The sequence below is a fragment of the Entelurus aequoreus genome, linkage group LG08 (assembly GCF_033978785.1).
Source record: "Entelurus aequoreus isolate RoL-2023_Sb linkage group LG08, RoL_Eaeq_v1.1, whole genome shotgun sequence".
Classification (NCBI taxonomy): Eukaryota; Metazoa; Chordata; class Actinopteri; order Syngnathiformes; family Syngnathidae; genus Entelurus; species Entelurus aequoreus.
Genome location: NC_084738.1, coordinates 53,121,445 through 53,148,398, shown reverse-complemented (window position 1 = coordinate 53,148,398; position 26,954 = coordinate 53,121,445). Strand labels below are relative to the sequence as shown.

The 26,954-nt window shown below is 40.2% G+C and overlaps 1 protein-coding gene across 1 annotated transcript in view; it reads left to right on the top strand.

Moving 5' to 3' along the window:
• Positions 1-13,019, top strand: part of drg1 (developmentally regulated GTP binding protein 1) — a 62,457-nt gene extending 49,438 nt beyond the window's left edge. Inside the window, exons 3-9 of the mRNA XM_062055068.1 lie at positions 1,040-1,215; positions 1,282-1,351; positions 10,051-10,220; positions 10,300-10,430; positions 10,546-10,713; positions 10,784-10,906; positions 12,805-13,019. Of these exons, the coding sequence (XP_061911052.1) occupies positions 1,040-1,215; positions 1,282-1,351; positions 10,051-10,220; positions 10,300-10,430; positions 10,546-10,713; positions 10,784-10,906; positions 12,805-12,904 (938 nt within the window). The 3' untranslated portion in view covers positions 12,905-13,019. The remainder of the gene's footprint in view (positions 1-1,039; positions 1,216-1,281; positions 1,352-10,050; positions 10,221-10,299; positions 10,431-10,545; positions 10,714-10,783; positions 10,907-12,804) is intronic.
• Positions 13,020-26,954: the final 13,935 nt, after the last annotated feature.

Sequence of the window (26,954 nt, the reverse complement as noted above, 5' to 3'; positions counted from 1 at the left end):
AACACAGCAGAGAGGACGAGCCATTGGTTGTGGTTGAGGAGGAGTGACACCAGCTGGGCTGCTAAGGCTAACACCTAATGGGACACACACACCCAGGGATTTGATCACCCTGGGGTGGGCCCTTCCTCAGCAGAGGGTGTCTTGTGGTAAGCCGGGCCGAAACACCCCGTGACGCTGGGGCACACAACTGAAGATGTGTCCCAATGGTGGAAAAGCCTCCCAGCAGTGTCACCTAGCCTCACTTAGGTATGCGGTCAGGTGCAAGCCTGGCTCAGGGAGGAGGACGCCCCTGCCATGCAGAGTCCCCAGGGATTGTACCAACTAGTCCTTTCAACAAATTATGTATATATATATATATATATATGTATGTATATATATATATGTATGTATATATATATATGTATGTATATATATATATATATGTATATATATATATGTATGTATATATATATATATATGTATGTATGTATATATATATATATATATATATATATATATATACATATATGTATGTATATATATATATATATATATATATATATATATATACCTTCACTATTTTGGTTGTTGCGATTAAATTACGATGGTGGTCTGCAGGCTTCACTACACAGCAAATCAAGTACTTTCACAGACCACATCTCATGGTGAAGCCCCGCCTCCACGCCAGAGGCCATCATTTGAATGGGCACAGAGCTCCATGACTCACTTTTCTCTGGCTTTTTGCTGTCCTGACTTCCATGGAGGCTAGCATGGCGCGTGTCAAAATGCTTTGCGACGCTCTTGAACTTCCCCAAATTGTCCTCCACTGTCGGCATCCCCACAAAGTTCAAAATCTCCTGGACGCTGAGGTTTTTGAAATGCTCATGTTGATAAATCAAAGGGTGAAAAGACAATCAATATTGTATTAAAGATACAAACCTGCTGGGAGAGAGAGGGCCCCGCCTCGTGTTTGGGCTATAAAGTCTACTTGTGCCAAATACGTTTGGCAACCCTAACAAGCATGGTCGCTCACCTGCCAGTTCTGATCCTGTGTCTCCAGGTTTTGATGTGGCCAAAACTGGTGACGCCCGTGTTGGGTTTGTGGGTTTCCCATCGGTGGGCAAGTCCACGCTGCTCAGCAACCTGGCAGGTGTGTACTCGGAGGTGGCCGCCTATGAGTTCACCACCCTCACCACGGTACCAGGAGTTATTCGCTACAAGGGAGCAAAAATTCAGGTACTCTTTTGTTATTTCTTGTTTTACTGAGTGATGTTTGAATATTTGTGTTTACTCTCCTCAAAGCTTCTAGATCTTCCAGGAATCATTGAGGGGGCCAAAGATGGCAAAGGCAGAGGAAGACAAGTAATTGCAGGTAATTGATTCCACTCATCCAATGAAACAATAGCACATCAATGTCATTGATCCCAAATCAATGTTGCCTATTGCAGGGCTCAAATTTAACCACTGCAACCACAGCAAAAGCCACGACCGCCCTCGTCATTTCCCGTAATACCCTAAGAAATTGACCAACATCTGCGGCAACAACATGCCGTGACCGCCCTTGACTTTTTACTTGTTAATGGACGAGGGATGTAACAATAATTTGCGATAAAATTCCAGACGGTTAGTAATACAGTCTAATTTTTTAATTACCGGAAACCCGTCATTGTATTAATGCATTTTAGGCAACTCAAATTCAGGCGTATGCACACTTGCGTCGTTTGGCTTGATAATCATGGCGGATTAACGACACAACTTTGCTCCGGTTTCCCCTCAGAGTGAACGGAGCCAACCGCTTGGTTTATCGTCATTTTCCCTCGCTTGTGCTTAAGAGCGCACTGCTGTTAGATGGTGACAGGTGTGGACAATATTGGAGACAGATGCACTTGTCCCCACACTAAAAGTATACACCGAAGGAGACAACTATTTGACAACTTCAGTTTTTGCTGGCAAGCTGAAGCATAAGAGGGTTAGGGTAGTCCTGGTGAGTTGGTGTCAATATGCAGTGATGTTGCTAGCTGGGTCCACTCTCACATCACCGTTCCCATTAAGAACAGATAGCAACATCAGTGTTTCCTACACATTAATTTATTTGTGGCGGCCCGCCACGAAAGAATTACGTCCGCCACAAATTTTAAAAAAATAATAATAATAATAATATTTTTTTTTATTTTTTATTTTTGTCCTGTCCAGCTTCTCAGGCAAATCATATAGTTGATGTAGATGCCCATATAGGCTGTTGAGATTTACTTTACAAAAAAAAAGTGTAGGATACTTCTCTTGTTGCCTTATTTGTATTTGACCACTACTGTTTTCTGTTTATTTGTTACTGACTGTGGCAGGACACCTCTGCCTCTGTTTCACTTTATGTTGCTGGTAAAGTAGGCTAAAGTTAAATAATTTAGTATGCACTAATTAAAGGGGCAGAGCTTTAAGAGACATTTTAGCTTTTATATTTTATAAGATATTTTTTTTGTAAGAACCACAATTAATAAATATATTTCAGTGAATAACTTATTGTTCAAATCTGTATATAAATATGTACAAAAGTGTTGTAATTATATTGTAAAATGGATGGATGGATGGATGGATGGATGGATGGATGGATGGATGGATGGATGGATGGATGGATGGACGGACGTTTAAAACAAAACTGTTATTATTAATTAGTAAGTATACATTTTTGTAGCCTTTCTAGAGAAAATCATATTGTAGTAAATTATGCAAATTGCTCGATGATGTCATGGTGACCACGCCCATAGCCACGCCCCCACCGCCACAGGTATCTTGGCAGTTTATGGGAAACACTGAACATCACTGCATATTGACACCAACTCACCAGGACTACCCTAACCTTCTTATGCTTCAGCTTGCCAGCAATCATGAAGAGTATATTGTTCTTTCAATAACAGCAACGCTACTAATCATGACGACTTACTGTCCAATGTCTGCTCTCACTGGGGTAATCTCGTGGCTTGTTGATATCTTACCCTTTACATGAACAAGTTATCATAATTCCTGCTTTAAACTGGACAAAAGTTGAATATATTTCTGAGTGAAGTAAACCTTTTTATTTTTAGTCAGCACGCAATTTAATGATTTAAGCTGAATGTCAAATTTAAAGAAGATGAGTCGACTAATGGTACAGATAGTTGAGGACTTGTCGACTATAAAAATAGTGGTTAGTTGCAGCCCTACTAACTAGCAAAATAAACCTGCACTCAAGCCGTATCGCAACAAACTGCATTTTTGTCATTGCATGTCACACCTTGGAGTTACTGTGCACATGCCACAATTATCTAAAAATCTCTTTTGTTTCCTTCAACCAAGTAGGAATGCAATAGCACCGTCTTTTTTGTCAGAGTTTATCAGCTAATCCAACTTCATTGACAGGCTAACAAAAACTAGCATCTTGATCGTTTTAAAACTTCTAAAATCTTTTAAAAAATTATATTTTATTTTATTGACATTAAAAAACTAATTAATTTCTATCCAGAAAGCTTGTATTTACGTACCAAACTCTGTGGAAAACAATAATGATGCTAACTTTATACTACGAGGTAAGTCTGCGATCGTGCGAGTTAGCAAGTTTGTTGCTCAAACCTCAAACGTGTATTTTTTCTAGTCAATACATGTTGGCACAAGCTGCACATGTATATATATTCCATGACCATATAAGGAAGTGTAATTTTACAAGGAAGCACTTAAATATATTTCATGACCATACAAGGAAGTATAATTTACAAGTAAGCACTTAAATTTATTCCATGACCATATAAGAAAGTATAATTTACAAGTAAGCACTTATATATTCCATGACCATATAAGGAAGTGTAATTTACAAGTAGGGTTGTCCAAATACCAATAATTTGGTACCGGGACCAAAATGTATAACGATACTTTCCAATACTTTTCAAAATAAAGGGAACAACAAAAATCTCAACATTGGCTTTATTTTAACAGAAAATCTTACAATACAATAAACATAAGTTTCCTTTTGCACTCAAAGAACAATTTTAGAAGGTTAAAATATAAATTAAAGGGCATTGCACACATTGAGTTTTTCTTGTTTCACTCAAAGAACAATTTACAATTTTCCAACTTGTCCAGGGTGTACCCAGCCTTCCGCCCGAATGCAGCTGAGATAGGCTCCAGCGCCCCCCGCGACCCCGAAGAGAATAAGCGGTAGAAAATGGATGGATGGACATATAGTCTGCCATAATCAAGGATTAGATTAGTACAGGGGTCGGCAACCCGCGGCTCTTTGACCACTCTGATGCGGCTCAGCTGCATACTTTCTGACCCTCCCGGGAGACTTCCGGATTCCAGTGCCTCTCCCCGAAATCTCCTGGGGCAAACATTCTCCGATTTTCACCCAAACAACAATACTAAGGGCGTGCCGTTATGGCACAGCATTTAACGCCCTCTACAACCTGTACAAACAGCGTGCCAGCCCAGTCACATGTTGTATACAGTTTCTGCTTGCAAATGTAAGTGACAGCAAGGCATACTTGCTCAACAGCCACACAGGTTACACTGACCGTGGACGTATAAAACAACTTTAACACTCTTACTAATATGCGCCACACTGTGAACCCACACCAAACAAGAATGACAAACACATTTCGGGAGAAAATGCACCGTAACACAACATAAACACAACGGAACAAATACCCAGAATCCCATGCAGCCCTAACTCTTCCGGGCTACATATATACACCCCCGCTACCACCAAACCCCGCGCCCCCAGCAGTGTTATTTCATTTTAAATTCCAAAAGAGTTTTGTGGCTCCCATTGTTTTCTTTAATTTGTGAAACTGGTCAAAATGGCTCTTTGAGTGGTAAAGGTTGCCGACTCCTGGGTTAGTATATAATAAAAAACTTAATTGACATTATATTAAATGCTTCATGATTTATGGTTGCCACTCCTGGTCTGTGCTTTAAGAAAAATACAATTACCGTATTAGTAAGTACTAAAAACAAAACTATGGATAAATTTACACAGATAAGCCAGTCATTTCACTTGCATTAGTTGACGTCTTAACTGCGCTAATATTTGGCATCAATCCAAACGGCTTTGTGCGTGCATCTACATATCTACATGTGCACAATAAAGGAGCTGGTTAATTTATGAGAGTAGTGTGTGTCTTTAAAGGCCTACTGAAATGAATTTTTTTTATTTAAACGGGGATAGCAGATCTATTCTATGTGTCATACTTGATCATTTCGCGATATTGCCATATTTTTGCTGAAAGGATTTAGTATAGAACAACGACGATAAAGATTGCAACTTTTGGTATCTGATAAAAAAAAGGCTTGCACCTACCGGAAGTAGCGTGACGTAGTCAGTTGAACATATACGCAAAGTTCCCTATTGTTTACAATGATGGCCGCATAAGTGAGAGAGATTCGGACCGAGAAAGCGACAATTTCCCCATTAATTTGAGCGAGGATGAAAGATTTGTGGATGAGTAAAGTGCAAGTGAAGGACTAGTGGGGAGTTGAAGCTATTCAGATAGGGAAGATGCTGTGAGAGCCGGGGGTGACCTGATATTCAGCTGGGAATGACTACAACAGTAAATAAACACAAGACATATATATACTCTATTAGCCACAACACAACCAGGCTTATATTTAATATGCCACAAATTAATCCTGCATAAAAACACCTGCGTGTTTGTTATGCTAGCTCCTAGCTCCTCTGCTAGCTCCTAGCTCCATAGAACACGCCAATACAATTCAAACACCTGATCAACACACACAATCACTCAGCCCAAAAGACCGTTTACCTAACCCAAGGTTCATAAAGCTTATATATTTTTAAAAAGTTACGTACGTGACGCGCATATACGGTCAAGTTATCGAATGTTTAGCAGCCAAGGCTGCATACTCACGGTACCTGATATTCAGCTGGGAATGACTACAACAGTAAATAAACACAAGACATATATATACTCTATTAGCCACAACACAACCAGGCTTATATTTAATATGCCACAAATTATTCCTGCATAATAACACCTGCGTGTTTGTTATGCTAGCTCCTAGCTCCTCTGCTAGCTCCTAGCTCCATAGAACACGCCAATACAATTCAAACACCTGATCAACACACACAATCACTCAGCCCAAAAGACCGTTCACCTAACCCAAGGTTCATAAAGCTTATATATTTTTAAAAAGTTACGTACGTGACGCGCACGTACGGTACGGTACGTGTTATGCTAGCTCCTAGCTCCTCTGCTAGCTCCTAGCTCCATAGAACACGCCAATACAATTCAAACACATGATCAACACACACAATCACTCAGCCCAAAAGACCGTTCACCTAACCCAAGGTTCATAAAGCTTATATATTTTAAAAAAGTTACGTACATACGCAAAAAAAAGCCAAAGCTGCATACTCACAGTAGCACGTCTGCGTCTTTGTCATCCAAATCAAAGTATTCCTGGTAAGAGTCTGTGTTGTCCCAGTTCTCTACAGGCGTCTGTGTATCCAAATCAAAAGTCCTCCTGGTTAGAGTCTCTGTTATCCGAGTTCTTCCATCTTGACTGCATCTTTCGGGAATGTAAACAAAGAAGCGCCGGCTGTGTACTGTTGTGGCTGACTACGTTCGAAAAATACGTCCATTTCGCACCGACAACTTTCTTCTTTGCTTGCCCGGCTTCCTTCTCCATAATGCAATGAACATGATTGAAACAGATTCACGAACACAGATGTCCAGAATACTGTGGAATTATGAAATGAAAACAGAGCTTTTTCGTATCGGCTTCAATGTGGAAGGCATACCCGTGTTCGCCGGGCTACGTCACACGCATACGTCATCCTCAGAGGCGTTTCGAACCGGAAGTTTAGCGGCAAATTTAAAATGTCACTTTATAAGTTAACCCGGCCGTATTGGCATGTGTTATAATGTTAAGATTTCATCATTGATATATAAACTATCAGACTGCGTGGTCGGTAGTAGTGGGTTTCAGTAGGCCTTTAAGAGAATGGCAAAGTGTTGGCTGAGTGAAGTCAGTGAGTGAGTGGGCGGGTAAAGACAGAGAGAGAGGTAGTGCTGCACTACTTAGTAGAAGAATGAACGGGTCTGGTTGTGTCCTGCAAAACTAATAATAAAGCAGAATGGCACAAATCGGCGGCATTAACACTATTTAAACTCCCTGTGCAGATTTTAATGTTTATTATTGAAATGTTTACCTAAGTTTGAAGCAAAGGTGGTAATATTAATTGCCACATTTGGTGAGGTGTGTTTTAAAGCAACACTTGAAGCGCTGCGCTTTCTTGTTTAAAGCATCACCTTTATTGTTAGTTTAGAAGCCCAAATACCTCCATATTGCGCATCACGCACCCTCTTTATTAACCAGTAGAATTGTCATTTTTTGCCATTCTTCCTCTCCAAGATGTTATTGCTTGTATGCACTTTGTGTGTGCGTTTTGACACACTCAACATCATGCGCCTCGGCTCTGTAGTCACCGCCGCAGATGAAAGAACGGTACTTTTCAAATGCAGTGTAGTACCCATTTCTATCAATTAGTATCGCAGTATTTCATTAGTACCGGTATACCGTTCCACCCTATTTACAAGTAAGCACTTATATATTCCATGACCATATAAGGAAAAGTAATTTACAAGTAAGCACTTGTATATTTTATGACCATACAAGGAAGTGTGATTTACAAGTAAGCATTTATATATTCCATGACCATATACAGAAGTGTAATTTTACAAGTAAGCACTTGTATATTCTTTGACCATATAAGGAAGTGTAATTTACAAGTAAGCACTTGTATATTCTATGACCATATAAGGAAGTGTAATTTACAAGTAAGCATTTATATATTCTATGACCATATAAGGAAGTGTAATTTACAACTAAGCACTTTCTCTTCTAGGACCATATAAGGATGTGTAATTTACAAGTAAGCACTTATATATATTCCATGACCATATAAGGAAGTGTAATTTACAAGTAAGCACTTGTATATTATATGACCATATAAGGAAGTGTAATTTACAAGTAAGCATTTATATATTCTATGACCATATAAGGAAGTGTAATTTACAACTAAGCACTTTCTCTTCTAGGACCATATAAGGATGTGTAATTTACAAGTAAGCACTTATATATATTCCATGACCATATAAGGAAGTGTAATTTACAAGTAAGGGCCTTTATATTCTATGACCATATAAAGAAGTGTGGTGTTTTGGTAGGTAATAATTTCAATTTAAGGCCTTAAAATTTCTAAAATGCTCCTATAATCTCATAAAAGGTCTTAAATACGATTTTGAAAGGTCTTAAAATCTATTGACATTACTTTTATTTAAAACATTCATAAACTTCAGTCTCTCTTTGAAATGTTTGGATTTTTGAGGACGCTATAATGTAACTACACAGCGGAACTAACTGTGCTGCCCGGTCAGAATTTATCGAACACCACCAGCTATTGCTGTGCGCGCGCAGCTGTGTGTTGACAGCTTAGTTAGCATAGCTGCAGATTTAACTTAACGAAATCCCACAGCAAAGCCAAATTACTTGCAAAGTAAAAGTTCAACGATTTGTGTCTCCTGAACGATCAATTTAATGCATGAAGCCGGTATATGGAAACGTATGAAGTGTTTAGTACCCAGATGTGCAGCCATCAAGGAGGAAAGCGTTTGTAAACATGGCGGTGAAAGTGAATGCAATGATAATGTAAAAGTCAAAAATCTGGGATAAGTCTGTGTAAAAGATGCTGAAAGGCCACAAACACTTGCACAACTTTACAAAGATAAACATAAACCCCCCCAAAGGAGTGTTATGCGGGTTAACTGGCGGCAATTGCCAAAGGAGATCAATATGAGATGTTTAGTAGGGAAATCATACTATTACATACAGTAAGCACATGCTAATTTCTCTTTGGTAGTATTGTACTCAGCAGTAAAACTATAAAAAAAAAACATAATTCTCTTGTATTATTTCTATTAATTGTTCCAATAATTTCAGGTCAGCTTCTCATGCCTAATCTTTTCTCCAAGTTCATACAGCAACCGACATTAAAAGCGGTTGCCGCTTTAGTGTTTACACTCCTCTTATTGTGGGGTGAGGAAACAATGCAGATTTCCGAATGTCATCTTGTAATGCCTAAATGAAAACTAATCCTTGTGTATTAGCAATATATAATCAAAAAAGTCACAAAAAACAGGTAAAAATGCATCCATACACACCAGATACAAAATGAGCTGAGCACAGCTGAGCTTCTTTTTAGACAATCACTGTCTGCAACACTGTTTTTCACAACTTTGTGTAGTACTGTAGATGTTTTATCGATTTGCTGACAATTCTGACAGCCAAAAAAAAACATTACCAAAGTTAACCATTTAGCTTTAGCAGAGATGCTAACCGATGTTGATCCATCCATCCATCCATCCATTTTCTACCGCTTATTCCCTTCGGGGTTGCGGGGGGCGCTGGAGCCTATCTCAGCTACAATCGGGCGGAAGGCGGGGTACACCTTACCTCATCGCAGGGCCAACACAGATAGACAACATTCACACTCACATTCACACACTAGGGCCAATTTAGTGTTGCCAATCAACCTATCCCCAGGTGCATGTCTTTGGAGATGGGAGGAAGCCGGAGTACCCGGAGGGAACCCACGCAGTCACGGGGAGGACATGCAAACTCCACACAGAACGATCCAGAGGCCGGGATTGAACTCACGATGTTACATAAAAACACTTGATATGAAGCACACTGCACCTTTTGCAAGAAAACACTTCTATGACAAATCTGAAAATTGGCTGTTACGATGTCTGCTAATATTTTTTTCAATTAGTTTACACTAGAGAAGCTTCCGGTGTATTTAGTTAGTTTAACCATTTTGTTTTCCAATGTGAAAGAGCAGTGAATGAATTCATATACTTAAAATTCATTCTGGACCTCTGATTGTACTTTGTCATTGTATTTTTTGTCTGGATGGATGAGAAATGGTCTTAAATTATTTTCGAGATGGTCTTAAAAAGTGTTAAGTCTTAAATTTGACATGTTGAAACCTGCAGAGACCCTGTTATCATGTGTGTGTTGTAGTTGCTCGAACGTGCAACCTCATCCTGATCGTGCTGGACGTGCTGAAGCCTCTGCTGCACAAGAAGCTAATAGAACACGAGCTTGAGGGCTTCGGCATCCGACTGAATAAGCAGCCTCCCAACATCGGCTATAAGAAGAAGGACAAAGGTGGCATCAACTTCACGGCTACTGTATGTCCAATACAATACTGCCCCCCTAGTGGCCTCTCTCTGCACTGCTCATCTTCCTTCTGCTCTGTCTGGCTTGCAGTGTGCACAAACCGAGCTGGACGCTGACACGGTGAAGACCATCTTGTCTGAGTATAAGATCCACAACGCTGACATCACCCTCCGCAGCGACTCCACAGCCGATGACCTCATCGATGTGGTGGAGGGGAATCGGTGAGACCCAGAGCCACGGCGGACCATCCTTTAGTGGTTGTCAGTGGGCGTGGCCACGCGCTGACCTAATCAGAATGAAAAGCTTGTGTTGACACTGACCAGACTGTTATTACAGCGTTTACATCCCCTGCATTTACGTGCTCAACAAAATTGACCAGATTTCCATCGAGGAGCTGGACGTCATCTACAAGGTCCCGCACTGTGTGCCCATCTCGGCTCACCACCGCTGGAACTTTGATGACTTGCTGGAGAAGATGTGGGACTACCTGCAACTCGTGCGCATGTAAGAGTGCCAGCAGATGATGTTGCTCTTCTTCACGGCCAAGACCTTAAGGTGTGACATTCATTTGCAGCTACACCAAACCCAAGGGTCAGCTTCCAGACTACACCTCTCCTGTGGTTCTTCCTGACCAGCACACTGCCGTGGAGGACTTCTGCCTGAAGATCCACAAGAACCTCATCAAAGAGTTAAAGTAGTACGTATACAGAAGATCTTTCACTCTCCAGGTGGAATGATGATTAGATGGATGAAATCGAGTGGAACAAATAGATATAGAAATAATATAGGAAATAAAAGGAATAGATAAAATAGACAGAATAGATTACATAGAAAGAATAGAGAAAATACAAATAATAAATATAATTAATAGATGAAATAGAATGAATAGATTAAATGGAAAAAATAGATAAAAGAATAGAGTAAATAGGAATATATTAAAAAGAAAGAATAGATTAAATGGAAAGAATATATTAAATAGAAAGGATAAAATAAAAAGAAGGAATAGAAAGAATAGATTAAATAAAAAGGATAGATTAAATAGTAGAAACTCAATCTGCTCAAAAGAAGGTCAGTTTTGTAGCTTCTGTAACGAGCTAAACTGTTTTCAGATGTGTGAACATGATTGCACAAGGGTTTTCTAATCATCAATTAGCCTTCTGAGCCAATGAGCAAACACATTGTACCATTAGAACACTGGAGTGATAGTTTTTGGAAATGGGCCTCTATACACCTATGTAGATATTGCACCAAAAACCAGACATTTGCAGCTAGAATAGTCATTTACCACATTTGCAATGTATAGAGTGTATTTCTTTAAAGTTAAGACTAGTTTAAAGTTATCTTCATTGAAAAGTACAGTGCTTTTCCTTCAAAAATAAGGACATTTCAATGTGACCCCAAACTTTTGAATGGTAGTGTAGGAAGTATATTTGTGCTGGGACCCTGCAGACGTAGAAAATGTATATTTGTGCTGGGACCCTGTAGACGTAGGAAGTATATTTGTGCTGGGACCCTGCAGACGTATGAAGTATCTTTGTGCTGGGACCCTGCAGACGTATGAAGTATCTTTGTGCTGGGACGCTGCAGACGTAGGAAATATCTTTGTGCTGGGACCCTGCAGATGTAGGAATTATATTTATGCTGGGACCCTGCAGATGTAAGAAGTATATTTGTGCTGGGACCCTGATGATGTAGGAAGTATATTTGTGCTCGGACCCTGCAGATGTAGAAAGTATTTGTGCTGGGACCCTGCAGATGTAGGAATTATATTTGTGCTAAAACTCTGCAGACGTAGGAAGTATATTTGTGCTAGGACCATGCAGACGTAGGAAGTATATTTATGCTGGGACCCTGCAGACGGAGGAAGTATAGTTGTGCTTGGACCCTGCAGATGTAGGAAGTATATTTGTGCTGGGACCCTGCAAACGTAAGAGGTATATTTGTGCTGGGACCCTCAGACATAGGAAATATATCTGTGCTGGGACGCTGCAGACGTAGGAAGTATATTTGTGCTGGGACCCTGCAGACGTAGGACGTGTATTTGTGCTGGGACCCAGCACAAATACACGACGTCCATTAATCGGTGCAATGGACGTCGAGTGGATCTAGTTAAGTGGGAATTGAACTCCCTTTGTCCCAACACAAAGGGAGTATCTTTGTGTTGGGACCCTGCAGACGGAAGAAGTATATTTGTGCTGGGACCCTGCAGATGTAGGAAGTATATTTGTGCTGGGACCCTGCAGACGTATGAAGTATACAGTATTTGTGCTGGGACCCTGCAGACGTATGAAGTATATTTGTGCTGGGACCCTGCAGACGTAGGAGGTAAATTTGTGCTGGGACCTTGCAGACGTAGGAAGTATATTTGTGCTGGGACCCTGCAGATGTAGGAAGTATCTTTGTGCTGGGACCCTGCAGAGATAGGAAGTATCTGAAGCTTGGCTGAGGTCTCGATGTGCTCATCAATCAGCCAACACATTAGTGCTGCTGAGCATTAGGAATCCTCTCGGGAGAGGAGGCTGGCCTAACCCTGTCATAGTGGTTTGTTGTTCACTAGGTGATTGATGTGAACACCAACCTTGCTTTCTTTTTTAGTGCGCTGGTGTGGGGATCGTCTGTGAAACACAATCCTCAGAAGGTGGGCAAGGACCACGTGATGGAGGACGAGGACGTTATCCAGTTGGTGAAGAAGTAAACATTATAATTTTTTAATGTTTGCTTTAAAGAGAATATGGAATTCACTTAAATAGCAGGATTGGTTCATATTGAATATTGACAATAAAAACTCCAACAAATGACTTATTTCTTTCATCTAAACTTTTTTTTCTGTCTAATCAAACGATTTTTGACCTTAGCATATTTTTAAATAATGATAAATGGGTTATACTTGTATAGCGCTTTTCTACCTTCAAAGTACTCAAAGCGCTTTGACAGTATTTCCACATTCACCCATTCACACACACATTCACACACTGATGGCGCGAGCTGCCATGCAAGGCGCTAACCAGCAGCCATCAGAGGCAAAGGGTGAAGTGTCTTGCCCAAGGACACAACGGACGTGACTAGGAAGGTAGAAGGTGGGAATTGAACCCCAGTAACCAGCAACACTCCGTTTGCTGGCACAGCCACTCTACCAACTTCGCCTGCTGAAATAATTCTTCCTATGTTCATATATGACAACTTTCGTCAACATTTATTTTTAATTTGGTTTCTTTGTAGTTTTGCTCCAAGCTACCTTTTCATAAAGGGGTGATACTGTTAAATATTATTGAGTGCTAATATCACATGATGGTTAATTATTATATTAATGTATTGAGTGCTATGTCACATGATGATTCAATATTTTATTAATCGGTGCAATGGACGTCGAGTGGATCTAGTTAATCGTGTGAGAGTCCAGTCCATAGTAGGGCCAGCAGGGGATCATCTTGAGTGGAAACAGGTCAGCAGCACAGAGACGTCCCTAACTGATGCACAGAGGAGTGGTCCACCCCGGGTCCCGACTTTGAACAGCTAGTGCATCATCTGTGGTCACCTAATAACCCCTCCACGCAGGAGAGGGGGGCAAATAGAGTTTAGACACAACAACACTACACTATATATTAAAAAAAACAGTGGAAGATAGCGGAGGGATTCTATTCCTCTGATTTTTCTTTTAGCGATGTAGACAACATCCAGGAAACCCACAATGGGCCACCCAAATGTGGCCACATGTAAGGATAAAACAATGCCCAAAACATTCATGTAAGCCCAAATCAAAACTGGAAGACGTGACTTTGGCAGACATGGGATGACTTTTGCTACAGTATAGTCTGTCTAAATCAGGGGTGTCAAACTCATTTTAGATCGGGGGCCACATGGAGAAAAATGTACTCCCAAGTGGGCCGGACTGGTAAAATCACGGCACGATAACTTGGGCGGCGTGGCGAAGTTGGTAGAGTGGCCGTGCCAGCAATCGGAGGGTTGCTGATTACTGGGGTTCAATCCCCACCTTCTACCATCCTAGTCACGTCCGTTGTGTCCTTGGGCAAGACACTTCACCCTGGCTCCTGATGGGTGCTGGTTAGCGCCTTGCATGGCAGCTCCCGCCATCAGTGTGTGAATGGGTGAATGTGGAAATACTGTCGCTTTGAGTACCTTGAAGGTAGAAAAGCGCTATACAAGTATAACCCATTTTTCATTTATTTATAACTTAAAAATAAAGACAACTTCAGATTGTTTTCTTTGTTTAAAAATAGAACAAGCACAATCTGAAATTGTACAAATCATAATATTAGGTTTTTTTTTTTATAATTACTTGTTGCGGTTAATAGAATATATACTTTATTTGTCGTTATTTATATTTTTTGAATAAATTATGTGATAATGTTCATCAGTCAACTCATTGGTGTTCATTTTCAATCTATCAAGATAACAAAATGATATCAAACTCAAATTGCAGTATATTATTTATGTAGTTTGATCATTTTCTCGACTGATGTACTAACACAGGGGTCACCAACGCGGTGCCCGCGGGCACCAGGTAGCCCGTAAGGACCAGATGAGTAGCCCGCTAGCCTGTTCTAAAAATAGCTCAAATAGCAGCACTTACCAGTGAGCTGCCTCTATTTTTTAAATTGTATTTATTTACTAGCAAGCTGGTCTCGCTTTGCTCGACATTTTTAATTCTAAGAGAGACAAAACTCAAATAGAATTTGAAAATCCAAGAAAATATTTTAAAGACTTGGTCTTCACTAACTGACAAAGAAACAGATAACAGATTTGGTGTCCAATTCAAAGTGTGACATGATTTATCTAAAAATTTGAGAGTTGACTTCTGTATTTTACATGAGTTATTATTTGTACAAACATGGTGCAAAGTAATTCATGATTTGTTAAAAAATGTTAGTGGCTATCTGGTTAAAATGGGATATTGTGATTTCACAAGACTGTCTTAGAAGTGATCATTTGAAAATGTTCAATTTGAAAAATGTGCACTTAGAGAAAATATAAAAATAAAGTGTTGATATTGATATTTATCTGTTTCCATATATATTTATTGTGAGAAATCATTAAGTTGATCACAACGATAAATATCATTAATTATTAATAATAACATAGAGTTAAAGGTAAATTGAGCAAATTGGCTATTTCTGGCAATTTATTTAAGTGTGTATCAAACTGGTAGCCCTTCGCATTAATCAGTACCCAAGAAGTAGCTCTTGGTTTCAAAAAGGTTGGTGACCCCTGTACTAACATCATGTTTTTTTTTTTGGTTCATATGCAGCATCATCTACAAAGATACAAATAATTGCTATTGCAACATCCAGTGGACACATTTAGAACAGCTGTTTCTATCATTCAAAAATTTCAGGTTAATTTTTATACTTAGCAAACTCATCCCGCGGGCCGGATAAAACCTGTTCGCGGGCCTGATCCGGCCCTCGGGCCGTACGTTTGACACCCCTGGTCTAAATGCTACATTTCATTTTCATCTGTGTTTTAGAACAAGACAGTAGCTGGAAATTAAAAAGTGCCTGCCTGCAAATGTATTTTATATCTGATTTTGATACATTTTGTATTATTTGCACAGCTATGTCATTTATTTTATGCAGAAATAATATTTTTCTTTTTTATGTATACATTCTTTGTTTTTCTATTTTACTCATGTCATGTGATTCTGTGCTGCTTAAACAGTTTCTTTTTGTGATGTTAATACCAGTATTGGGTTAGTTACTGAATACCAGTAACTACAGTTACTAGTTACTTTATTTCAAAAGTAACTCAGTTACTTACACCAAAAAGTAATGCGTTACTGTGAAAAGTAACTAGTTACTTGTTTTTCTTCTTTTTTTTTAAGGCTCCCATTAATGCCCTTTTAGCCTTCATTTCAGTACTGTTATTGCACTGGAGAATAATACAATCTGTTGATCAACTTGACATGCATTTGCATCACTGAACTCAGAAAGCAATGTGGTCTACAAACTCCGTTTCCATATGAGTTGGGAAATTGTGTTAGATGTAAATATAAACGGAATACAATGATTTGCAAATTGTTTTCAACCCATATTCAATTGAATGCACTACAAAGAAAAAGATATTTGATATTCAAACTCATAAACTTTTTTTTTTTTTGCAAATAACTTAAAATTTCATGGCTGGAACACGTGCCAAAGTAGTTGGGAAAGGGCATGTTCACTAGGGTGACCATTTCCATTACACCAAAAAGGAGGACAATTTGCGGCATATGACACCAAAAAGGAGGATATTATGCGGCATATCAATAAATTACTATGGTGTACATAGGACTCTGGTATACTCTTATTTATAGTACAATTTTGAGTGGTTTAAAGATGATGTTTGTGTGGCTGAATAGGAAAAAATATTAAAGTCAAGTGTTTGTTAACAGTATTTGTATTTATTCAATACATTGTGGTGTTCAAAAAGTGACCACTGAGATAAATGGGTTATACTTGTATAGCGCTTTTCTACCTTCAAGGTACTCAAAGCGCTTTGACAGTATTTCCACATTTACCCATTCACACACACATTCACACACTGATGGCGGGAGCTGCCATGCAAGGCGCTAACCAGCAGCCATCAGAGGCAAAAGGTGGAGTGTCTTGCCCAAGGACACAACGGACATGACTAGGAAGGGAGAAGGTGGGAATTGAACCCCAGTAACCCAACACTCCGATTGCTGGCACAGCCACTCTACCAACTTCGCCAAGTGCAGAGTGCCACAAAGCATAACATGTGTGGACTTAAATGTAAACAACAATTAACAGGTAACATATACAATTTTTTAAAAATGTGAGCGACATCAGACGTGCACACTGTGGCCACACCAGCGTCACACCTGTCCCAAACCTGACATCATAACAATTTAAATGTTTTATTAAAATAATTTTCTGATATAAGTGATTTTGCCCTCTTACAATGACAATAACAAAAAAACATGTTTTTCATGACCTATGTGCTAGTATTGTATGTCTGGCTGCGGGTCCTGCCTTTAAAAGAAATGTTACCCCTTTCAGAGATTACATTTAGTTCCTGTCACTTTCTGTCTGTAAAATACATCTTTTTATTAGCATTTATGAAATCTAGTGACAATATTTCATGAGTAATATCCTTAGATTAACATTCTTAATAAATGGCAGTAAAATAAGCACACATCTGATTGAGGAGTCAGTGTTACAACCTGTCATTTACACATTGTGTGGCGTTAGGGTTGTCCGACTTTTTGTGTGGCCATAAACGCAGCATTGGCTAAGTGCCATAAGTGCGTGTGTTGGTGCAGGTGAGCGAGCGAGCGGCTTCTGTTGAAACGACGGATGACAACGTTGGTTTAAGCCTGGTTTGTATGGCAGAAAATTACCAGTTTTTATAGACAAAAGTTTTTTTTACTCATGTTTTTGGTGTGGTTACAAACTTTTGCTCAATAAAGTGATTGATGGAATTCCTGTCCGTAGTGTCTCGACAGACGATAATTGAACTGTGTTGAGTGACAAAGATTGTTGTATTCATTGGGGCCACTCTTGTTGTCACCTGTCACTCACAGAGTTGCATTGCAAAATCATACAGAATAAATTGTAATGTGTTTATTTTGTTTAAAGTTCAGATGGGATTTTTGATTTCCTGCGCGGCATTAATTTGCTGTGCGCAGCGCGTGAGCGGTGCGCCATTGCGCAGGCGCGCACCATAGAGGGAAGTTGGACCCTTGTTTACCTTTTTAACCAATGATAAGCAGATTTGTATCGGACACCGCTCTTAGCCAATCATTTGATATGTTACTGCGTTGGGGGCATTTTTTTACGGTCTTTGATTGGCTATTGCGCTGCAGCCCAGCAAAGATGAAAAAACTCTAGTGCCTCAAAAAGGAGGACAAATACGTGTCCAGCTTGATGCTGCGCCGGACGCCGGACAGGGCATTAAAAATCCGGACTGCCCGGCCTAAATCCGGACACCTGGTCACCCTAATGTTCACCCTAATGTTCACCACTGTGTTACATGGCCTTTCCTTTTAACAACACTCAGTAAACGTTTGGGAACTGAGGAGACACATTTTTTAAGCTTCTCAGGTGGAATTCTTTCCCATTCTTGATTGATGTACAGCTTTAGTTGTTCAACCTTCTCCGTTGTGGTATTTTAGGCTTCATAATGCGCCACACACTTTCAATGGGAGACAGGTCTGGACTACAGGCAGGCCAGTCTAGTACCGGCACCCTTTTACTATGAAGCCACGCTGATGTAACACGTGGCTTGGCATTGTCTTGCTGAAATAAGCAGGGGCGTCCATGGTAACGTTGCTTGGATGGCAGCGTATGTTGCTCCAAAACCTGTATGTACCTTTCAGCATTAATGGCGCTTTCACAGATGTGTAAGTTACCCATGTCTTGGGCACTAATACACCCCCATACCATCACAGATGCTGGCTTTTGATGGCCGGATGGCTCTTTTCCTCTTTGGTCCGGAGGACACGATGTCCACAGTTTCCAAAAACAATTTGAAATGTGGACTCGTCAGACCACAGAACACTTTTCCACTTTGTATCAGTCCATCTTAGATGAGCTCAGGCCCAGCGAAGCCGACGGCGTTTCTGGGTGTTGTTGATAAACGGTTTTTGCCTTGCATAGGAGAGTTTTAACTTGCACTTACAGATGTAGCGACCAACTGTAGTTACTGACAGTGGGTTTCTGAAGTGTTCCTGAGCCCATGTGGTGATATCCTTTACACACTGATGTCGCTTACATGCAGTGATTTCTCCAGATCCTCTGAACCCTTTGATAATATTACGGACCGTAGATGGTGAAATCCCTAAATTCCTTGCAATAGCTGGTTGAGAAATGTTTTTCTTAAACTGTTCAACAATTTGCTCACACATTTGTTGACAAAGTGGTGACCCTCACCCCATCCTTGTTTGTGAATGACTGAGCATTTCATGGAATCTACTTTTATACCCAATCATGGCACCCACCTGTTCCCAATTAGCCTGTTCACCTGTGGGATGTTCCAAATAAGTGTTTGATGAGCATTCCTCAACTTTATCAGTATTTATTGCCACCTTTTCCAACTTCTTTGTCACGTGTTGCTGGCATCAAATTCTAAAGTTAATGATTAGTTGCCAAAAAAAAAAAGTTTATCAGTTTGAACATCAAATATCTTGTCTTTGTAGTGCATTCAATTGAATATGGGTTCAAAATTATTTGCAAATCATTGTATTCCGTTTATATTTACATCTAACACAATTTCCCAACTCATATGGGAACGGGGTTTGTACATACAACACACAAAGACAAAGATATGTTTCAAAGGGCCAATTTATTTCAGGGCAGAACAAATTGACAAAACTATTTTAAATAGCTGCAACATAACATACATAAGTAACAAACAGCTTAATAACAGCATAGCTGTAAACCTGGCTTCACCCAAGGAAGGCACACATGACATACACAAAGCCTAACCAGGCATTTTTTTTCTCTCAAGGAATTTGGAAAAAAAATAATGTATTCAGGAGATCAACTCTGTACTGTAGCCCAGAACACTACACATTTCCCCAGTTTTAGTTTAGAGATAAGGAAAGATTGCCCCGGCCCACTAGGATCCCTCTTTATGTTTGTGAACATTATAGTCTATACATTTAGAGTGATGTGATAATCAAACACTCTAGAAGTCTAGAAAGAAAGAGTATATAAGAGAATTGACAAGAGTGTGTACCTTCAATTATGAATGATGAGCAGAGGCAGAGTTTGGAGTGTTTTATTTAGCTCGCTTTCCATAAACATGGAAAGCGAGCTCACACGAAACCTCACTGTCCAGGTACTTGGAACATGTTTTCCATGCCATTTGCTGTTTGACGCCGGTATCATGCTAATTAGCTGCCTGAAAGCGGGTGCCTCCACTGTAGAAATAGCCTGCATGTCTTCTAGCACATACACTGATTGCAGTGTATGTGCTAGAAGACATGCAGGCTATTTCTACAGTGGAGGCACCCGCTTTCAGTCCCTCCGTTAAAATCCTTACGTGGAGCTGAAGTGGCATCGGAGTCTGTCCGATGCCGCTCTCTTTACTAGCTTCGTCGAAGCATGTTGCTTTTGTAGCTGTTTCAGCAGATTTGAATTGCTGTTTTGGGCAGTATTCCCGGGAGCTCACTGCTCCCCTCCCCTTCCAGGGGGTGATCAATGGTGATGGGTCAAATGCAGAGAATAATTTCGCCACACCTAGTGTGTGTGTGACAATCATTGGCACTTTAACTTTAACTTTAAGTAGATGCTATCTTTGATCCAAGACACAACTTACATTTACCTAAAATGTTACTTTCTTTGTGCTCGACAAAAGAAAAGCAGTGAGAATGTCTCCATGTTAACAAACTCGACTTCTGGCTTTGTTTGTTGTTATGAGAGTAGCGTATGTGTGTGTGTGTGTGTGTGTGTGGCCCTTTAAGATATGACAGCATGTGAGGTGAGTGACGTCAGTGCGTGAGTGGGCGAGAGAGGTGAGGGAGCAGCAACAGTGAGTGCGTGCAGGTGCTCTAGCTTGGTGGATGGCTGCGTGCAAGACACCAATAAAGTCACAAAGTTGCAACAAACCGCCGGCCTCATCATTCACCCCCGAGTCCGAAGCTGTAAAGACCCACTGCCTGGTAAAGTGAAGGTTGATAGCCCGGAAGTACATAGGCCCTGGAGGAACGTCTCCCCTGCGCTCCTCGACTACGGTCTGGGAGCCCCCCGCCCCCGCTCCCACCCACACAAAGCATGCCTTTTCTTTTCCTTGTGACACAGAAGGACGACACCGCAGCGCTCTAATAAAACACACTCAGATCTTCTGTTTGTAGCTGATACTACATAAAAAATTACGTAAAATAACGCAGTAACACATCATGTAGTAACGGTAACTGAGTTACTGAATATAAAAAAATAATGCGTTACAATACTAGTTACCGCCAAAAATAACGGCGTTACAAAGTAACGCGTTAGTCCCAACACTGGTTAATACCCATCTTGACTAACTGGGTTTTAATAGAAGTGCCACTGACAAAAATGAGTATATTTTATATTTATATTTTCACCGGAAAATATATTGAGATTTTTCGTCCATATCGCCCAGCCCTAATGTGTGCTATGGCTATGAGTTTTTTTCCCCCCTGGCCTCAGTCTGGACCCCCTCCCAAGAGTCCAGTCTTTGACTGAATATTTTTCACCCTCCTCCTTCCCCCAATATTCACCTGTTTCCCACATTTTTAAGGGGCACCATAAGTGGTCCTGTCTTGTCTCCCTGTAATGTATAGACATACATTACTCTTAGTGGGACTGTGCTGAAAACTTAATTTCTGTTCCTATATGTCTTGTACATGTGAAGAATGGACAATAATAAAGCAACTTGAACTTGATGGTTAAATAATATATTCATGTATTGAGTGCTAATGTCACATGATGGTTCGCTCTCGTTTGAAAAGGTGTTTTCATGCCAGTGATTTATGTGACATTGATGATAAACACACTTACTCAGAATGCTGGACCCATTCTCTCTCTCTCTCTCTCTCTCTCTCTCTCTCTCTCTCTCTCTCTCTCTCTCTCTCTCTCTCTCTCTCTCTCTCTCTCTCTCTCTCTCTCTCTCTCTCTCTCTCTCTCCTCCCTCTGCCAGCCACTCAGGTTAATCAGTTGATTGACTCTCATGTGTTGTCATGCAGCAGTTGTTTACCACTAATGTGTTGTATTGTGCACCAAGAGCAGCGGCCATTTTACGCTCAAGCATTGGGGTCCAAGTATGTAGTGTACCATAGTAGTCAACATATTTAGTGTACTACAGACGATCGTAGTCCAAGTATTTAATATACTACAGTATATAGTAGTCAAAGTATTTAGTCTACCACAGTAGAGAGTAGTTGAAGTATTTAGTGCACTACCTGTAGATAGTAGTCCAAGTATTTAGTGTACTACAGTAGATAGTAGCCAAATTATTTAGTGTACTACAGTAGATAGCAGCCAAATGTTTTCTGTACTACAGTAGGTATTAGTATATATATATATATATATACATATAGTTGGTAGTCCAATTATTAGTGTAACACAGTAGTTAGTAGTCCAAATTATTTAGTGCACTACAGCAGATAGTAACCAAATTTGTTAGTGTACTACAGGCGATAGTTTAGTGTACCACAGTAGATAGTAGTCTTAAGTTTTTAGTGTACTACAGTAGATAGTAGTCCAATATATCTAATGTACAGTAGTAATACCAGTGACGTGCAGTCAGGGGAGGCAGGTGACGCAGTGCCTCACGTGCCATCATGGAAAGAAAAAAAATGTAAAAAGAAAAAAAAAAATTACATTTTTATATGTATCCAGTGATTATACTATAAAGTTATTTTCCATTTAACTTAACCAGTTTTAGATTATTTTTATTCAAAATCGCAGAATTTTCATATTTGCCGTTCAAAAACTGAGAAGAGACTTGCGGTTAGTCAGCAGCCAGTTGAGCCTCACCATGGATAACGCAATGACTGCTGGCCTGCTGTGCAGTGAGACCGTATTGCTATATGAATTATATTATACATTTCCATAGTTTAGTTAGCTGAGGTATATAATGTACAGTGTATTTTGTCAACAACTGTATGTGTGTAACGTATTTCTTGTGCTGAGCAATCATAAAACGGCTGCGAAGACGCACTGGGCGAGGCACGCAGTTCTCCCGCCTCATGGTGGTAGAGGGCGCTAGTGATCCCAGGGATCATTCTTGCGACTACTTTGGCTGCAGAATAAGTGACAACAAGCTACAGTTAGCAAGTCAAGTGCAGCGGTAGCGATCGTTTAGTTTTTCCTCCCTGGACTTTTAACATGGAGGATTACATATCTAAAATAAAACAGTTTTCTAAACTGGACTTTCAATCGAAGCAGGAGGTAATAATTAAAGGAAGACTAACACCGGAGCTAAAAGGTTTGCTTCAGACTTCGGGACAGAAGACCCGTTCTTTTCAAACGGCGTGGTACACACGAAAAGGCTGGCTGTGTGGATGTCCAGCAAGAAACCGCCTTTTCTGCTTTTCCTGTCTTCTTTTCTCTTCTTGCGACAATGTCTGGACTCAGATGGGATATTGTGACCTGAAGAATTTGCAGAGAAGCCTCATCAAACATGAGCGGTCGACCACTCATTCAAAGCCAAATCGCGCTCAAAACGTTCGGGATGTCCAAGATAGACTTGGCTTTGGATGAACAGCGAAGACTCAACATCAGCACCCACAATGCTAAGGTAAAGGAGAACCGAAAGATTTTAAAAGACCTCATCAATGTCACCTGCTTCCTCGCCAAACAGCAACTGGCATTCCATGGAAATTATGAAAGTACAGGCTCTACCAATCGTGGCAACTATGTTGAACTCTTGCATGCTATTGCTGAGAAAGATGACAGGCTAGCTAGGCATTTGGAGACATCCAGTGTATTTTCTAGTTTGTCAAATAGAATACAGAAGGATTTAATCGAAGCAGTTGGGGATGTCATTAGAAATTACATTAAAAAGGAGATCAGTGCAGCCCCATTTGTTGCTGAAACTGAAGAAAGATAGGGAAGACTTCTATAAACAAGTTATTGATGCTTTTGTTCAGAAGAGAACAAAAGCATAAATGGACTTCATTTATAAGTAAAGGTAAGACCATAATAAAGTTTTTTTTTATTAAATGTGCTTTTTTGTGTGCTACAGTTTGTATGTGTAAAGAATGCTGGTATGAGCTTTTAAACATAACTCGTTAACTGCTGCCAATCAAATGGTGAATAAGATACTCTTTAGGGTTCATATGTTTGTAAATCTGACTGTGAAGAAGTCAGTGCCTCACCAGCCATGAACCTCACCGCACGTCACTGGGTAACACAGTAGGTATTAGTCCAAGTATTTAATGTACCACAGTAGTCTAAGTATTTCTTTTACTACAGTAAATAGTAGTCCAATACATTCAATGTACAGTAGTAATACAGTAGATAGTAGTCTAAGTATTTATTTTACTACAGTAAATAATAGTCCAATATATTTAATGTACAGTAGTAATACAGTAGATAGTAGTCCAAGTATTTAGTGTACTACAGTAGATAGTAGCAAGTATTAAGTGTACTACAGTAGATCATAGTCCAAATTATTTAGTGTACTACAGTAGATAGTAGTCCAAGTATTTAGTGTGCCACAGTAGATAGTAGTCCAAGTATTTAGTGTACTACAGTAGATCGTAGTCCAAATTATTTAGTGTACTACAGTAGATAGTAGTCCAAGTATTTATTGTACTACAGTAGAGAGGAGCCAAATTACTTTGTGAACTACAGTAGATAGTAGTCTAAGTGATTAGTTTACTGCAGTAGATAATAGTCCAATATATTAAGTGTACTACAGTAATCCAAGTATTTAGTGTACCACAGTAGATAGTAGTCCAATTATTTAGTGTACTACCGTAGATAGTAGTCCAAGTATTTAGTATACTACCGTAGATAGTAATCCAAGTATTTAGTGTACCTAAGTAGACAGAAGCCACCAAAGCAGATAGTAGCCAAATTATTTAGTGTACTACAAGTAGATAGTAGTCCAAGTATTTAGTTTACTACAGTAGATAGTAGTCCAATATATTTAATGTACAGTAGTAATACTGTAGGCATTAGTCCAAGTATTTAGTGTACCACAATAGATCATAGTCCAAGTATTTAGTGTACTACACTAGATAGTAGTCTAAGTATTTAGTGTACTGTACAGTAGATAGTAATCCAAGTATTTAGTGTACTATAGTAGATAATAGTCCAAGTATTTAGTGTACCAAAGTAAATAGTAGCCACCAAAGTAGATAGTAGCCAAATTATTTTGTGTACTACAGTAGATCGTAGTCCAATATATATTAATGTACAGTAGTAATGCAGTAGGCATTTGTCCAAGTATTTAGTGTACCACAGTAGATAGTAGTCTAAGTATTTATTTTACTACAGTAAATAGTGGTCCAATATATTTAATGTACAGTAGTAATACAGTAGATAGTAGTCCAAGTATTTAGTGTACCACAGTAGATAGTAGTACAAGTATTTAGGGTACTACAGTAGAGAGTAGTCCAAGTACTTAGTGTACTACAGCAGATAGTAGTCCAAGTATTTAGTGTACCACAGTAGATAGTACTCTAAGTATTCAGTGTACTACAGTAGATAGTAGCCAAATTATTTAGTGTACTACAGTAGATAGTATACCATGTATATAGTACAACACAGTAGATAGTAGTCCAAGTATTTAGTGTACTACAGTATACAGTAGTCCAAGTATTTTGTGTACGACAGTAGATAGTAGTCCAATTATTTAGTGCACTGCAGTAGATAGTAGTCCAAGTACTTAGTGTACTACAATAGATAGTAGTCAAAGTATTTAGTTTACTACAGTAGCTCGTAGTCCAAGTATTTAGTGTACTACAGTAGATAGCAGCCACATTTTTAGTGTACTCCATCCATCCATCCATCTTCTTCCGCTTATCCAAGGTCGGGTCGCGGGGGCAACAGCCTAAGCAAGGAAGCAGACTTCCATTTCCCCAGCCACTTCGTCCAGCTCCTCCCGGGGCATTCCCAGGCCAGCCGGGAGAGACAGTCTTTCCAACGTGTCCTGGGTCTTCCCCGTGGCCTCCTACCGGTCGCACGTGCCCGAAACACCTCCCTAGGGAGACGTTCGGGTGGCATCATGACCAGATGCCCGAACCACCTCATCTGGCTCCTCTCGATGTGGAGGAGCAGCGGCTTTACTTTGAGCTCCTCCCGGATGACAGAGCTTCTCACCCTATCTCTAAAGGAGAGCCCCGCCACCCGGCGGAGGAAACTCATTTCGGCCGCTTGTACCCGTGATCTTGTCCTTTCGGTCATGACCCAAAGCTCATGACTATAGGTGAGGATGGGAACGTGGATCGACGGGTAAATTGAGAGCTTTGCCTTCCGGCTCAGCTCCTTCTTCACCACAACGGATCGATACAGCGTCCGCATTACTGAAGACGCCGCACGGATCCGCCTGTCGATCTCACGATCCACTCTTCCCTCACTCGTGAACAAGACTCCGAGGTACTTGAACTCCTCCACTTGGGGCAAGATCTCCTCGCCGAGAACCATGGACTTGGAGGTGCTGATTCCCATCCCAGTCGCTTCACTCGGCTGCGAACCGATCCAGTGAGAGCTGAAGATCTTAGCCAGATGATGCCATCGGGACCACATCATCTGCAAATAGCAGAGACCTAATCCTACAGCCACCAAACCAGATACCCTCAACGCCCTGACTGCGCCTAGAAATTCTGTCCATACAAGTTATGAACAGAATCGGTGACAAAGGGCAGGCTTGGCGGAGTCCAACCCTCACTGGAAACGGGTCCGACTTACTGCCGGCAATGCGGACCAAGCTCTGACACTGATTATACAGGGAGCGGACCGCCACAATAAGACAGTCCGTTACTCCATACTCTCTGAGCACTCCCCAAGTCCACAAAGCACATGTAGAGTGGTTGGGCAAACTCAAGGACCATGCCGAGGGCCCTGACATATACTGTAAATCAATTATTCTCATTTGACTGACATATACTGTAAATCAATTATTTTCATCTAACTGACCTATACTGTAAATCAATTATTGTCATCAGACATATACTGTAAATCAATTATTATCATTTAACTGACATACTGTAAATCAATTATTGTCATCTAACTGACATATACTGAAATCTAATTATGGTCATCTGACTGACATGTACTTCTGATTCTGATTCTGATATACTGTAAATCAAT